At 44.7% G+C, this 16,886-nt stretch overlaps 1 protein-coding gene across 1 annotated transcript in view; it reads right to left on the bottom strand.

Annotated features, from left to right (window-relative positions):
- Positions 1-10,425: 10,425 nt before the first annotated feature.
- NXN (nucleoredoxin) overlaps positions 10,426-16,886 on the bottom strand; it is a 98,806-nt gene continuing 92,345 nt past the window's right edge. The window contains exon 8 of the mRNA XM_070944930.1: positions 10,426-10,809. Within this exon, the coding sequence (XP_070801031.1) occupies positions 10,627-10,809 (183 nt within the window). The 3' untranslated portion in view covers positions 10,426-10,626. The remainder of the gene's footprint in view (positions 10,810-16,886) is intronic.

Genomic DNA, 16,886 nt, shown 5'->3' with positions numbered 1-16,886 from the left:
CATCTGGATTGATTTCTTTCTGTGGTTAAAAGGCGCCCCAAAATTCAGCAGGTTGCGGGAAATACGAATCTCCTCGCGGAGTTAACGGTACTCATTTCAGAATAACCGAGTTAGGAGGAACCTTGGAGGTCTTCTAGTCCAACCCCCTGCTCAGGCAGGAGACCCTATCCCCGTGATGGCGAAACGATGGCACGCATGCCCAAAGTGGCACACGGAGCCATGTTCCCGGGCACGCCAGCCGTCGCCCTATCCCAGCTTCACCGTGCATATGTGAGCGCCTCCCGCTAGCCAGCTGGTCTTTGGATCTGCCACGTGAGGGGGGGGAAGCATGCGCGGGGGCACTTGCATTGCATTTGAGGGTTTATGCATGCATGCCTCCCCACATACACCCTGTTTTGCACCCTGCACCAATCTGGAAGCCAAAACGGCGCAGGGAGGGCCCAGAGCGCATGCATAGGAGACATGCACAAATGCACAGGAGATGCATGCAAATCATGGGAGTAGGGTGCATGCACGGGGGGGTGCTTGCATTGCATTTTGGTGGTCCGGGTACACGTGTGTGCATTTGGGCACGTGTGCCCACACTTTCAGCAGTCGGCACCGAAAAGGTTAACCATCGCTGCCCTAGCCCATTTCAGACAAATGGTGGTCCAATCTCTTCTCGAAAACCTCCAGCGCACCCACGACTTCCGGGGTTCAACCCGTTCCCCTGGTTATAGGTAGTCCTCGACCTACGACCACAATCGAGCCCAACGTTTCCGTTGCTAAGTGAGACATGAAGTGAATTTTGCCCCGTTTTACGCCCTCCCTGGCCACAATTCTTAAGTGAATCGCTGCAGTTAAGTTATTAACCCGGTTGGCTAAGTGAATCTTGTCTTTTCCTCCATTAGCTTTGCTTTGTGACAAGGTCGCAAAAGGGGGATCAGGTGACTCCGGGACACTGCAACCGTCATAAACATGAATCGGTTGCCAAGTGTCCTGAATTTTGATCACGTGACCGTAGGATGCTGCAGTGGTCGTAAGTGTGAAAAACGATCATAAATCACTTTTTTCGGTGTCGTGGTAACTTTGGAATGGCCACTGAACAAACTGTTGTAAGTCTCTAGGACTACCGTATTTTTCGGAGTATAAGACGCCCCTTTTCCCCCCCCCAAAAAAAGAGGGTGAAAATCTGGGTGCGTCTTATACTCCGAATGTAGCCCCGCCCAACTTCTCAAAGGGAGGTTTCAGAGGCCGAAAAAAGCATCAGAAACGAAGCTTCAGAAAAGAAGCCCCCAAACAGAGTTTCAGAGGCTTTTTTTTTCTGAAGCTGTTTTGGAGGCTTTCAGAGGCAGGAAAAAAAGTTTTTTTTCTGAAGCAGAGTTTCAGAAGTTTCAGAGGCAGAAAAAAAAAAAGCAAGGCGCAGAGCTCACAACCAAGGAACCTGTTGCTAAAATTCACCTCTGGGAACAGCTGATTGGGGGTATTCCGGGAGGCCGATCCACCTGCCAATCAGCTTTTTTCTTATTTTCCTCCCCAAAAACTAAGGTGCGTCTTATACTCCCGTGCGATTTATACTTTGAAAAATACGGTAATATGGCAAGCAACAAAAGAAGAATCAGTAATAGTTCTAACCAAACTAGGCTAACAAATCTGGAGAAAGACACAATAACTAAAAACATTCTAAATGTTTTTAGAATGGTTTTTTTTAAAAAATATATTGTGAGCCCCCCTGAGTCTCCAGAGAGGGGCGGCATATAAATTTAATAAATAAAAATAATAATAATAATAATAATAATAATAATAATAATAATAATAATAATAATAAAATAATAACCAACAGATCGGAAGAGGTTAATCTACATACCAATACCAAAGAAAGGAGATTGAACAGAGTACAGATAGTCCTTCAGAATAAAAGCCTCTGAAAGAAGCTTCAGAAAAAAAGCCTCCAAACAGAGCTTCAGAAAAAAAAGCCTTTTTTTCTGAAGCTCTATTTCGGAGGCTTTCAGAGGCAGAAAAAAAAAGCAATGCACAGACCTCACAACCAAGGAACCTGTTGCTAAAATTCACCCCTGGGAACAGCTGATTGGGGGTATTCCGGGAGGCCGATCCACCCGCCAATCAGCTTTCTCCTTATTTTCCTTCCCCAAAACTAAGGTGCGTCTTATACTCTGAAAAATACGGTATGTGTAATTGTTCTCACTGTCAGGAAATTTCTCCTTAGTTCTAAGTTGCTTCTCTCTTTGATTAGTTTCCATCTGTTGCTTCTTGTCACTCCTTAGTCCTTCTTTTCATTAAACTAAATTTCAGAAGTTGGCAGCCAAGGAATGTTTTTTTTTTTTTCTCACCGGTTCGCATTTTTCACAGATTTCTATTTTTTTTTTCTTTTTCCATTTTCATCCCTTGCTTTTATTTGGAAAAAGAACGAAAGTCGGTTCAGACGGCCGAGCTGGCGAAAACAAACTTTTGCCAACGTGCACAAAAGAATCCAGATCCTTCTCTGTTTTTTTTTTTCCTGGCTGAAAAAGTTTATACATTGTGCTGCAATAAAATCCACTGGCCCTGTCAAAAACCCACAGGGTGACATCACTTCTTCCCTTTGATCCTTGGCCAAAAAGCCAGACAGGCTCGCTTACGCCCAAATTTGGCTGTGTCTGTTCAGGAGGGGCTTGGCTCCTTTTGGATTTTTTTTTTTAAAAATATATTTTTTTCCCTTGTATCGAACTGCCCTTCCTTTGCAGGGCTCCTGAGATCTTAATCTGTCGTACGTTTTGGAAAGAAAACTTTTTATTCCAACTCAAACTTCATTTCTTTTTGTCCTGAATGTGTGATTCCCCGTGCATTAAGAGTTTAACGGATTAACGGAAGGGACCTTGGAGGTCATCTAGTCCAACCCCCCGCCCAAGCAGGAGACCGTACACCATTTCTGACAGATGGCAGTCCAGTCTCTTCTCGAAAGCCTCCAGTGATGAAGCTCCCACAACTTCCGAAGGCAACTTCTGTTCCATGGGTTGATTGTTCTCACTGTCAGGAAATTCCTCTTTATTTCCAGGTTGAATCTCTCCTTGGTCAGTTTCCATCCATTGTTCCTTGTCTGGCCTTCGGGTGCTTTGGAAAATAGCTTGGCCCCCTTCCTCCTCTCTGTGGCAGCCCCTCAAATATTGGAAGATGCTCTCCTGTCTCCCCTGGTCCTTCTCTTCACTAGACTAGCCAGGCCCAGTTCCTGCAACCGTTCATCGCATGTTTTAGCCTCCAGTCCCCTCATCATCCTGGTTGCTCTTCTCTGCACTTTTTCTAGAGCAGTGATGGCTAACCTTTTTGCCATCGAGTGCCAAAAGCAGGGAGAGGGTGGGGGGGGGTCATGTATGTACGTGCCCACACCCATAATTCTATGTGCCCTGCCCCATGCACATGCGTGCATGCCCTCCCGTGCTCCCCCCGCTTTTGGCATGCGATGGCACGGTGGGCCACCAGACTTCTGGTGGGACTAGAAGTTGGGAAATGGGCCGTTTCTGGCCTCTGGAGGGCCTCCGGAGGGTTGGGGAAGGCCGTTTTTGCCCTCCCCAGGCTCCTAGAAAGGCTCTGGAGGCTGGGGAGAGCGAAAAATGAGCCTTTCTCACCCACCCACCCCGAAGGCCCTCCAGAGGCCGGAAACTGTGTTTCCTGACTTCCGGTGGGCCCAGAAAACCCGAAAATCAGCTGACAGCACATGTATGCGTGCCAGAGCTTAGCTTGCGTGCCCACCAATATGGCTCTGTGTTCCACCTGTGGCACGCATGCCATAGGTTCGCCATCATGGTTCTAGAGTCTCAACATCTGTTTTATAGTGTGGTGACCAAAACTGGATGCAGTACTCTAGGTGTAGCCTTACTAAGGCTTTATGGAATGGTATTAGTACCTCACTTGATCGTGACTGAACCCCTCTCTTAATGCAATTTAGGATTGCACTGGCTTTTTTTGGCTGCTGCTGCACACTGCTGGCTCATATTTAGCATAATTAGCCTATTAAAATCTCTTTTGAAATCTTTTTCCGCTGAAAACCAATTATAGGGAGTTTGTTCGCTTTTGCTGAGACAGAGATATACCTAAATAACTTCTGGTTTTGTCTTTAACTTATCTGCAAGGTTATTTATATACCGCTAGTCCCTGACTTACGACTACAATCAAGACAGGTGTCAAATGAAATTTGCCGTTTTATATTTCTTGCCACCGTTGTTAAGGAAATCGCTGCAGTTGTTAAGTCAGCCACGCGGTTGTTAAGTGAATCCGGGCTTCCCCCATCGACTTTGCTCGTCAGGAGTTCGCAAAAGGGGAAATCGCCTGGGACACTGCGACCGTCATAAATATGAGCCAGATGCCAAGCCTCCGCATTTGAATCCCTTCATCGTTAAGGCGCAAAAGTTGTTACGAAAAATAAAAATTAAAAATAACTCCGAAGCCAACAGAGCTGGTCGAAATCGAAGTCCCAACAACAAACCTAAGTTTTCCACCAAGCCATCTTTCACGCTCGTCGTGGGCTTAAAAAATCAGACGCTGGAAAACCGCAAGAGGCATTTTCCATCCTGGTTTCTTTCCCAGTTAATGAAGGTGGAGCAAATCTTCCGAAATGCTTCTCTTCCCAGGTTTCTCTCCGGCCCTGAGCGGAGCTGCCATTTGCAAGAGGAGCGACTGACAGGAATCCTTTGCTTCTCCCTTGAGGGCTTAGATGTCGTATCTGTTTTCCCTTCCTGGGACTCCCGAATCATTTTTCTCAAATACTTTCCTTTTGGGGGTTTTTTTTTGGAAATGAGGCCGGAGAGCTGCTCCTGGCCAGCAGGTGGCGATGTCTTCACTGTAAGGCTAGAAGAGACAACCCATCCCACAGTTCTGTCTGTCTGTCTTATCTATCATCTATATCAATCTACTAATCATCTATTTATCTATCCATTATCTATCAATCTATCTATCTTATCATCCATCCATCCATCCACTATCATGTATCTAATCTATTTATCCATACTACTTATCTCTCCATATTTATCAATCTACCTATCATCCATCCCTATCTATCTATCATCTATCTACATCTATCCATACTACTTATCTCTCCATATCTATCAATCTAACATCCATCCATCCACTCCCTATCATCTATCTTCTAATCTATTATCTATTTATCTATCTGCATCTAACCATACTAACCTATCCATATCTATCAATCTACCTATCATCCATCCCTATCTATCTGTAATCATATCTATCCATACTATTTATCTATCATCAATTCATACTACTTACTATCATCCATCCATCTATCATCTATCTATCTATCATCTATCTATATCCATACTAATCTATCCATATCTATCTATCATCCATCCCTATCTATCTATCTATCATCTATCTACATCTATCCATACTACTTATCTATCCATATCTATCAATCTATCAGCCATCCATCCACTCCCTATCATCTATCTTCTAATCTATTATCTATTTATCTATCTACATCTAACCATACTAATCTATCCATAACTATCAATCTACCTATCATCCATCCCTATCTATCTGTAATCATATCTATCCATACTATTTATCTATCAATTCATACTACTTATCTATCATCCATCTATCATCTATCTTCAGGGCCGGATTTAGATGAAAAGAGGCCCTAGGCTATTCCACTTATGAGGCCCTTTCACCTATAGTGAAAGTGTAATTTTAATTTTGCTAACAATTTGAATGTAGGCCCCTCTTGATCGTGAGGCCCTAGGCTGAAGCCTAGTTAGCCTATAGGAAAATCCGGCCCTGTCTATCTTATCTATCATCTATCTATATCCATACTAATCTATCCATATCTATCATCCATCTCTATCTATCTGTCTGTCTATCATCTATCTACATCTATCCATACTACTTATCTCTCCATATCTATCAATCTAACATCCATCCATCCACTCCCTATCATCTATCTTCTAATCTATTATCTATTTATCTATCTACATCTATCCATACTAATCTATCCATATCTATCAATCTATCAGCCATCCATCCACTCCTTATCATCTATCTTCTAATCTATTATCTATTTATCTATCTACATTTATCCATACTAATCTATCCATATCTATCAATCATCCATCCATCCCTATATCTATCTATCATCTATCCACTCTACATCTATCCATACTACTTATCCATATCTATCAATCTACCTATCATCCATCCCTATCTATCTGTAATCATATCTATCCATACTATTTATCTATCAATTCATACTATTTATCTATCATCCATCCATCTATCATCTATCTTATCTATCATCTATCTATATCCATACTAATCTATCCATATCTATCTATCATCCATCTTTATCTATCTACCTGTTGTCTGTCTATCTACTGTCTGTCTATTTAACTATCTGTCTGTCTGTCTATCTTCTATCCATACTACTTAGTATAGATTATGGATAGATATTTATCTATCCATAATCTACCTATTATCTATTTTATCTATCTTTCTGTATCTAATCTTTCATGGACCGTGTTTCCCCGAAAATAAGACAGGGTCTTATTTTCTTTTGACCCCCAAAATAAGCACTTGGCCTTATTTTCGGGGAGGTCTTCTTCTTTTTGAGGTGCAGGAGGCGATAAGCAGTCACCTCATGACTGCTGCTGACACAGCCACTCATCAGCTGTTCGCCCCGGCTAACCGCTGCGACCGGATGTCCAATCGCCGCCTCCCTGTTCTTTGCTAATGGCTTTTGCAGCGGCCATTAGCGTGACAGAAGGGGTGCGGTGGCTAAGGTTGTGGGAGCGGCCGTTAGGGAAGGGCGTGTGGGGTACGTGGGGCATTTTCCCCCTCCCTCCCCTCCAGCCTCACCTCATGTTGTTTGTGTGGCGATCAACCTGAGGAAATGGCGGGAAACAGCTGTGCATGCGGTTAAATATTTTCGGGAGGGCTTATTTTAACACATGTGCTCAAAATCCCGATTGGGCTTATTATCCAGGAAGGCCTTATTTTGGGAGAAACAGGGTATGTATTCATCATCTATCCATATCATTTTCTATCTTACCGTCTATCAATCGCTAATCTGTCATCTATCCATCTATATATTTATTACCTTTATCTCTGTCTTTCTGTCTATCGTCCGTCTGTCTAATCTGGCAAGGGTGAGAAATGGTCCCAAGGTTACACACAAACAAGACTTTGTGGTGTTATAGAATACTAACTAACAAAGCATGCATCCATCCATCTCTGTTGTGGCTCCGACAGTGAGGAGGCTGGTGTGGTGCTGCGCCAGCAGCCTGTGCAGCTGGCACTCGAGTCAGACAATGAGGAGGCTGGAGAAGATGTGGTGCCAGAGGCGGGGATTCAGCCAAGGCCTTCACAACCTCCAGAAGCTCCCATAAGTGAAGAGGAAGAAGAGGAGGAGCCTCTTCTCGATGCACGGGCGCGCAGAGCTGCCAAAAGGCAGGAGTGGCTCCTCAGGAGGAGGTCTCCTCGAGAGTAAGGCTTGGGGCTAATTGGCTACTCCCTTAGCCTATTTAAGGAAGGACGACGACTGAGGCAATTTGCAGGGAACAACTTCGTTCACTCTCCTTCGCGTCCTGATCTTAGTTCTCTTATCAGTTTCCTGCAAATTGCTTCTGGGCTTTCTACCAACCATAGTAAGATTACGATTATTTATTCTTCTTGTAGGCTGTTAAGATGTTTAAGATGTCTAATATACTGGTTTAAGCTTGAATACAGGTACTTCTTACCACTCGTTTAGGGCCCGTTCGGAGTTGCAGCGGCACTGACAAAAAGTGACTTATGACCAAACGGGGCAAAACTCAACCAACCATCTCGCTCAGCAACAGAAATTTTGGGCTCAGTTGTGGTCGTAAGTCGAGGACTACCATACCCGCAGTTCTGTTTTGGAAAGGAAGTTCTTGAATCATCTTTAAAATGGGATTTGTGACAAAAAATGAAGAAGGCCGCAATGGCGGTACCTCTGAAGCAAATTACAGCGTATTGTGAAGTTTATTAGAACCGTTTTTATTACAAAGATCCAATCACCATGTACAGTTTTTACAACTTCCACTTAGCCAGAAGAGGAGAAGACAATGCATTAATTCCAATTTCCCCAAATCAAAAATCAGCAGAAATCTGCGGTAGAATTTTTATCTACAATACAACTGTTCTACCAAGATGGGGAACAGAGGCAAAAAAAAAAAAGAGAAAGAGAGATTTGGATTAAAAGAAAAGAGGGAGAAATAATCTAAAAAATCATCCTGGATGTTATTTTCCGAGTGGTTTTTTTTTCCCCCGCCCCCACCTGCCCCACTTGCTCTATGTGTGCATTGGGACTACAGATCCCAGAATCCTTAGCAGTTGGAATGTTCAGAGATGTTCCATAGCACCTTGTGGCTTTAAAAAAAAAAAAAGAGGCTGATTTTAATTAATTGCTATAGTTATTACAATTAATGGCTTAGGGTGGTTAAGACTGCGACATTCAACAAAATATCTGGGGTTTGCCCCATGAGTGGGGGGGGGGGGAGCGGGTGGGCCCAATTTCAGGAAAGTCACCGAAATAATGAAGTTTATCGTTGTTAGAAACCTTTTGGCGTAGTTTTAATAAATGGCACGATGGAAATAGGCAGAGTCCCTGTCTAGTTAGAAACCTTTTGGCGTAGTTTTGATAAATGGCACGATTGAAGTAGGCAGAGTCCCTGTCTAGTTAGAAACCTTTTGGCGTAGTTTTGATAAATGGCACGATGGAAATTAGCACAGCCCCTGTAAAGTCAGGTTGACCACCTGCCAGAAATCTACCGCAGCTCGTTTTAAATTTCCCACGGGGGCATTTGGTGGCACGGCACGACGGCAACCCCTGCCTCCTTGTGCGAACGATACAATTACCGCAATCTGCATTGTTTGTCTCGCTGCTTCAACCTTTCTATGCTTGGCGAAATAAACGAAGGGTTTTATTTTTCCCGTAAAAAAGTGGGGAGGAAGAGGTTGGGGAAAAGAGGAAGAGGCAGGAACACCAAAATTGTTCCCGGCTTGGGAGCGTCACTTCTGAATCCATCCCAGCTATGAACTTAAAGTTAGAAACCTTTTTGGCGTAGCTTTGAGAAATGGCACGATTGAAATAGGCACGGCGCCCCCTGGCAAAGTCAGGTCGATCACCTTCCAAAATTGCACCACTGCTCATCTTAAAAATCTCCAACTTTGGTGCAAGGCACGACGACACATCCCGTGTCTCCTTGTGCAAATGTTACCATTACACAATCTGCGTTTGTCTCAGGATGTTCTGGCATAGATGACACTGTGCCCAGTCCTGTATGACTATCGGGGTCATCTCTCGTAGCTAAAGCGTACACAAGACCAACTTCTCCCCATTTCACTTTCGACTAAAGGATTCTAGCTGTCCCCTCATCTCCAGGATGCCTTCACAAGAAACACAGACCCACTAGCAGTGGTGAAATCTCATTTTTTTTTTTACTACCGGTTCTGTGGACGTGGCTTGGTGGGTGTAGCGTGGCTTGGTGGGCGTGGCAGGGGAAGGATACTGCAAAATCTCCATTCCCACCTCACTCCTGGGGGAAGGATATTGCAAAATCTCCATTCCCACCCCACTCTGGGGCCAGCCAGAGGTGGTCTTTGCCGGTTCTCCGAACCACTCAAAATTTCCGCTCCCGGTTCGACAGAACCTGCTAAATTTCACCCTTGCCCACTAGCCCAGTAACCTCCTTTACCGTCTGTGAATCCAGGCTCTGGGGTCAGTTTTGGATTATATCTCGAGCAAAGCTCGGAGACCGGGTTCAGCGAACCAGGGTTTAGCATCCTGGGGAAACCCAATCCATCAATTCCATGAATCGGCACCCCTTAAAATACTTTTCCTGCCCCCACCCCACAAATCGAAAGACTACATTTTGCAATAAGCTGCAGGGTTTCTCAACCGTGGGGACTTGAGGATGAGTGGACTTCCACTCCCAGAATTCCCCAGCCATCATGTTTTAAAATGAGTGGACTCCAATTCCCAGAATTCCCCAGCCAGAATGCTTTAAGATGGGTGGACTTCCACTCCCAGAATTCCCCAGGCAGCTTGCTTTACGATGGGTGGACTCCAATTCCCAGAATTCCCCAGCCAGCATGCTTTATGATGAGTGGACTTCAAGCCGCTATGGTTGAGAAACACAGCAATACGGATCGAGTGCTAACATCTTCTTGAACGGTTTAGTTTGCTAGTTATATTCTCCGGAAGCGGAATAGAAATGCCAAATTTACCCCAGGCTCGGAGCGTCACTTTTGAAATCCATCCCAGTTATGAAAACCACTGGCTACGAGGAGTTTTTAAAAATTGTCTTCTGCTTGCCCTTTCTGGATTGCCTCTGGGTACCCCCGTCCCTTTTCCCCTCACCGCCCCCCCAAAGCCAAATCTTCCCCCTCCCCGGAGACCCCTACCCCACCCAACCCCGTTGCTTGCAAAAAAAGCACCTGGAAAGTGTTTGGACAGAGATATTATTCTGGGGTTTAAAACAAGGCACCACGAGGAAATTATGGCCGGCCTGCACCGAAGGGCTGGTGTTGGACCGATCCGGCCATTTTTAAATAGCGTCTAAGAGATGGGGAAAGGGGTGAGAAAAGACCCCCTCCCACTCCCTTGCCCCAGCTTCGGCTTTAGATAGGCTCAGGTTTCAATTTATCGGCCAAAAAGTCATTCACGAAAGTTTCCACAATCGGTGGCGTGATCTCTTCGACATCCATGACGTATTTAGCACGGGCTGACATGTCCAAGATGGTGAGGAGAGGGGCAGCTTCGGGCAGGTTGGTGTAATCCCGAAGAGAGTCGGTCATGTCATCCTGGATTTGGAAAAAAACCAAGAAAAAAAGAGAATAAATGTCATTAAAATTGGTTTGGGCATTACATTTATCGCTCGCGGCTGTCCTCCGCTTACGACGGCAACGGAGCCCAAATTTCTGCTGGTAAGTGAGACATTTGTGAAGTGAGTCTTGCCCCACTTTGCAACTTTTCTTGCCACAGTTGTTAAGTGAGTCACCACCGTTCTTTTTTTTATTATTATTAAAGTTTTATTTTCTTTTAATACAAACATTTCATCTTTCATTAAACAGTCCGTCTGAGTACAATTTTTTTTGTGTCTTAACAGTTAAAACTTTACCACCATATTCATTATTTATATCTGTTCTTATATTAATGCTAATACTTAACATACCTATTATCATAACATTTCTCTTCTTAACTTATTTAACTTTGTAATACATTGCTTTCATATTTGTTCTCTCACCATTGATAAAATAACTCCCATATATTATAAAAGTCAGATTCTTCCTTTCCTTTAATTGCAGGTGTTAATCTATTCATTTCTGCACATTCTAATATTTTCTTAATCACGTTTCTATTCGTAGGAAACTCTTCGCTTTTCCAATTTTGAGGAAATACAATACTAGCTGCAGTTCTTACATGAATAATCAAATATACATTTCCTTTACTATAACTTTCTGGTAAAATCCCCAACAGGAATAATTCAGGTTTTAAATCAATATGTTGTTGTGTCATATTCTCCAACCACATACAAATTTTTGCCCAGTATCTTTTTGCTTCTATACATGTCCACATGTTGTGGCCCGCCAGCGGCCTGTGCAGCTGGTAGCTGATTCCGACAGCGAGGAGGCTGGTGTGATGATTTGCCGGCAGCCTGTGCAGCTGGCACCTGAGTCAGACAGTGAGGAGGCTGGAGAAGATGTGGTGCCAGAGGCAGGGACTCAGCCAGGGCCTTCAGAACCTCCAGAAGCTTCCATAAGTGAAGAATACGAAGAGGAGGAGCCTCTTCTCAATGCACGGGCGCGCAGAGCTGCCAAAAGGCAGGAGTGGCTCCTCAGAAGGAGGTCTCCTCGAGAGTAAGGCTTGGGGCTAATTGGCCACTCCTTTAGCCTATTTAAGGAAGGACGACGACTGAGGCAATTTGCAGGGAACAACTTCGTTCATATTTCTTCGCGTACTGACTCCAGAAACGTCTGATCGGCTCTTGCTTCTCTTTTGTCAGTTTTCCTGCAAATTGCTTCTGGGCATTCTGCCAACCACAGTAAGCTTACGGTTATCTGAAAGACTGTGCCTCAGAATTGAGTTATTATTCTTTGGATTCTTGTCAGCTGTTAAGGAAGTTAAATTAACAGCCCTTGTTCAGGAAAGACTGATTTAAACTGTACTCGTGTTTTTGAACAACTACTAAGAAAGCTCATTAGTAGTCTTTAATTAGTAAATTAAGGTTTGTATGGACTTTGTGTGTACTGCGTTCTTTGTGGTCCATAGCTGGAGCAGAATACCACCACATATGATAATACGACCCCGGTGTCTGGTGACATCACACGGTTGTTAAATGAATCTGGCTTGGGGAATCTGGAAAAGGGATCACGTGATCTCCTGGACACAGCGACGGTTGTAAATGTGAGTCATGTTGCCAAGCATCCGAACGTAAATCACTATGGGGACGCTGCAGAGGTCGTTAAGTGTGAAAAACGGCCACGAGTCACATTTTTCCGTTGCCGTTGTAACTTTTAACAGTCACTAAGCAAACTGTTCGTAAGTCGAGAACTACCTGTAGGGGAGTCCTTCACATTCATTTAGTGACCGTTGAGGAGTTACAACGGCACCGAAAAATTGACCTGTGAGCGTTTTTCACACTTATGACCGTTGCAGCCTCCTCATGGTCACGTGATCTACTTTCGGCGGCTTGACAACGGGTTCATATTTATGACGGTTGCAGTGTCCCAGGGTCATGGGATCCTGTTTTGCGACCAGCAAAAAGTCAGTGAGGAAGCCAGGTTCATTTTAACAGCCGTCTTCCTAACTCAGGGGTCAGCAACCTGCGGCTCTGGAGCCGCATGTGGCTCTTTCATCCCTCTGCTGCGGCTCCCTGTCGCCAGTTGGCTCCGCAATTGATAGGGCTTTCGGTTAGGACAGGTAGAGGAAAAAGGACGCCACGCTAGGAGGAGACTCTATGGTGGGGGAGCCAGACTTCCGATCGGCTCCAGAATTGAATGGGGCTTCCGGTTAGGACCTTTGTGGCTCTTTGAGTATTTAAGGTTGCCGACCCCTGTCCTAACTTAACAACGGCGATGTTTCACTTAACAAATTGTGGCAAGAAAGTTCGCAAAATGAGGCAAAACTCACTGAACAACTGTCTCGCTTAGGAACAGGAATTTTGGGCTCCACTGCAGTCATAAGTTGAGGACTATTTGTAACTTCAGATGTATTTTTCTACCCCAAATCTAGTTTATTTTTTTTCTACAAGTCTGTGGAAATCTCGAGGATTTGAACAGGAGATAAAACTTTAATATTCTCTCTCTCTCTCATCTATCTCTACCGATCGTACGGTACCAACCTACCTACCTTCCATCATCTATCTTATCTCCAGTGGTGGGATTCAAATAATTTAACAACTGGTTCTCTGCCCTAATGACCAGCTAGGTAGGCATGGCTCGGTGGTCATATGACCATGTGGGCATGGCCAATTCAACATCACTCACGTCGATGGGCGCTTTGCCTTAGCTGTTACAATGTAATAAGGGTTAACCAGAGAGGCAGTTTCTGTAAGCAGGGCAATAAAGATTAGGCTAGAAACAACACCAGAATGTTTCAGTTCCTTACAGGATTAGCCCTGTAAAGTGGAAAAAAAAACAAAATAAGATTTCTTCCAACAACTGGTTCTCCGAACTGCTTAGAAGCTTAACAACCGGTTCTCCCGAACAGGTGCGAACTGGCTGAATCCCACCACTGTTTATCTCTATTTATATATACCTATGTATCATCTATCAGGATGAGTTTTATCCATTTTATTTTTATATATATATAGAGAGAGAGACAGAGACAGAGAGATATCAGTGGTGAAATCCCAATTTTTTTTCACTACCGGTTCTGTGGGCGTGGCTTGGTGGGCGTGGTATGGCTTGGTGGGTGTGGCAGGGGAAGGATACTGCATAATCCCCATTCCCTCCCCACTCCTGGGGGAAAGATATTGGAAAATCTCCCTTCCCACCCCACTCCAAGGGAAGGATACTGCAAAATCCCCATTCCCTCCCCACTCCTGGGGGAAGGATACTGCAAAATCTCCAATCCCACCTGACTCCAGGGGAAGGACATTGCAAAATCTCCATTCCCAGCCTACTCTGGGGCCAGCCAGAGGTGGTATTTGCCGAACTGCTCAAAATTTCCGCTACCAGTTCGACAGAATCTGCTTTACACCCTTACAATCCCCAATTTAATTTGTTCACTGCATTTTGGTGGACAGCCCCCTCTCCGGATGAGGTTACGGTGCTGATTTGAACAGCCAAAAATTCCACGCAGGCAGAGGACGATGGGTTGAAGACATCCGCCGTCAAAACAGGCCAAGAGATTTCCTAAGATTTCCTAAGGCTGAAAATTTCCTTGCGGTATCAAAACCCCGGGATTAAATTGCATCATCTCCAGCCACGAGGGCAGTCTCTCCTAACCACATTCTAGGCTTCCTTAATTCTGGATTTTCCTGCTTGCAAGCATTTCTCAATATCCGATTTATTCGAAGCTGAAATTCTTTGCTTTAATATCTTTCGGGGGGGGGGGGGATTTCAAGCCTTCTTCTGCCTGTTTTATTTCAGGTCTCCCGTTTATACTTTGCTTCTCGAAGGCTTGAGGAAACAATATTTTGTACATTTTTGGGGCGTTCAATTAAATCCTTTTTTTTTTGTACTTCTAAATTTTTGCCTTCTTTATTGCAAAAGTTTTACAATTACATTTTCACCCCTTTCCCCCCCCCCCACCAGCCCCCCCAAACTTCCCAACCTCCCTAACCCTCCCCTCCCCCCAGACTTCCCTATAATATACTCATAACTGGTAAAGAAAGATAAAAAAAAACACAAAAAAAAAGTTTTGCAGAGATGGCGAAGATTTCAGCATACTTAAAAGATTGTTCACAAGAGACTTATGAATGGGAATGGAAAAGGTGGATAGAATATGTTCAGAACAAATATCAAACTAGAAAGTATCAAATAGCTTTTATTTGAAAATAATGTATTAGAAAGATTTTAATGTAATGAGGTAAAAAGAAAAACTATACAGGGGAGGGAGGGGTTCAAGTTTTTACATAAGTGTCATATTAAGGGGTTTTTTTGTGTGTGTGTAATTTTTGCCTTCTTTAATAGCACCTTCCATTCCTCTCAGTTTTATCCCACAAATTACAAATTTTGGAAATAGATTTAGCTGTACGATGAGTGACTGAGCCAAAATTGCATAATTCTCTTTAGAGCAGTGTTTGTCACGCCTGGCAAATTTAAGATGGGTGGAGCTCCCAGAATTCCCCAGCCAGCAAGCTAACTGGGGAGTTCTGGGAGTTGAAGTCCACCCATATTCAAGCATGCTGGCTGGGGGATTCTGGGAGTGGAAGTCCACCCATCTTAAAGCATGCTGGCTGGAGAATCCCGGAAGTGAACCCATCTTAAAGCATGCCAGCTGGGGAATTCTGGGAGTGGAAGTCCACCCGTCTTAAAGCATGCTGGCAGGGGGATTCTGGGAGTGGAAGTCCACCCCTCTTAAAGCATGCTGGCAGGGGGATTCTGGGAGTTGGAGTCCAGAAATCTTAAACTGGCCAAGGCTGAGAAACACTGATCCAGAATCTGCTATGTATACTGTGCGGTCCTCTTCCCACATTATACAACACCCTTGCGAGGTACGTCTCTACCTTCATCCTTTCCTGCTTGCTTTAAGGTTGGTCACAATATCCTCTCCTCGGCAGATTGGCATCCGCCAAGGAGGGGGCCCTTTTTCTCGCCTCTCCCACCCCATGTCCCCGGAATACCTTTTTATTATCCCAATTTTGCCATGCCCTATAAGTGCCAAAACTGAGGAAAAGCCCTTCAGAGGCATTTCTTTGCCTTGACGTTTTTTTCATCTTCGGACCGCCAGCAAATGTTTAAACATTTTGGACCCCGCCTCTTCCTTGTTAAATAGCATCCATAATTTGCTTTCTGGTGGCAACTGCTCTCCTCAGTCAGCTTTTTCTTTTCTTTTTTTTCCCCCCGCGAAAAAAAGACAGACCAGAATTATATTTAAATCAGCAAAAATAAATCTCGCCCCGGGAACTGGCTTCATTCTGTGGCTGCTTTTTTGTTTTTTTATTCCGGAGACTCCCCCAATTTGCAAAAAAGAAAAAAAAAAGAAAAAAGAAAAAAAAAAGGCTTGCTGGATAGAATTTATGGCTGAATTTATTATCTCTCCCGGCTTTGTGTGGTTCTTCCTGGACTGCCGCGGCCCACCCACCCACCTGCTTCCCTGCGTCCATCTTGCTTCCCTGCCCTCCGCAAAATGGCGGATGTGTGTGTAACTCCTGAATGCCGAAGACCACGAGAGAGGGGGGGGGGCAGGGCTGTTGTCGAAGACACGTGTGTCTGTCTGAAACTGGCCTGCCGTTATTGTTCTCTCCACCTCACCCTTCCCCGCAAGGCACCCGAGACCCCAGCCCGGAGACCCAAAACGATGCACCTTTAAGTTGAACGGGTGACAAAATCCAGAATTCAGTGCCGTGATCCTTTCCATCCTCCTTCGGTTAGAAGGGGAAAAAAAACTGGAATTAGTTGTAAATTCTCCCCCTACCCCAAGGGATTTCCCTGCCCCACACTCTCTCGTAAGGTCATTGTGTTGGTTCCTAAGACCATGTGTGTGTGTGTGTGTATTTGGTTTTCCTAGGAAACAGGTGCTTTTCCCTGCTCCGAAATTTTTGCGGCTGCCTTGTTTCTCCGCGTCGAGACCCTCTCTGCAAAGACTAACCAGGGAAGAGGGGGGATGTAGAAGAGTCAGCCTTCCCCCCCAATCTATCCCCACAGTTGGCCTCTTCCTTGTGACCCACCCCGCCGCAGCCCCCTTCCCCTCGCAGGGCCGTCGCGAATGG

This window comes from Pituophis catenifer, unplaced genomic scaffold, assembly GCF_029215685.1.
Source record: "Pituophis catenifer annectens isolate HBS135680 unplaced genomic scaffold, rPitCat1.0.hap2 SCAF_1, whole genome shotgun sequence".
NCBI lineage: Eukaryota > Metazoa > Chordata > Lepidosauria > Squamata > Colubridae > Pituophis > Pituophis catenifer.
This window is presented reverse-complemented; position numbering and strand designations above follow the sequence as displayed.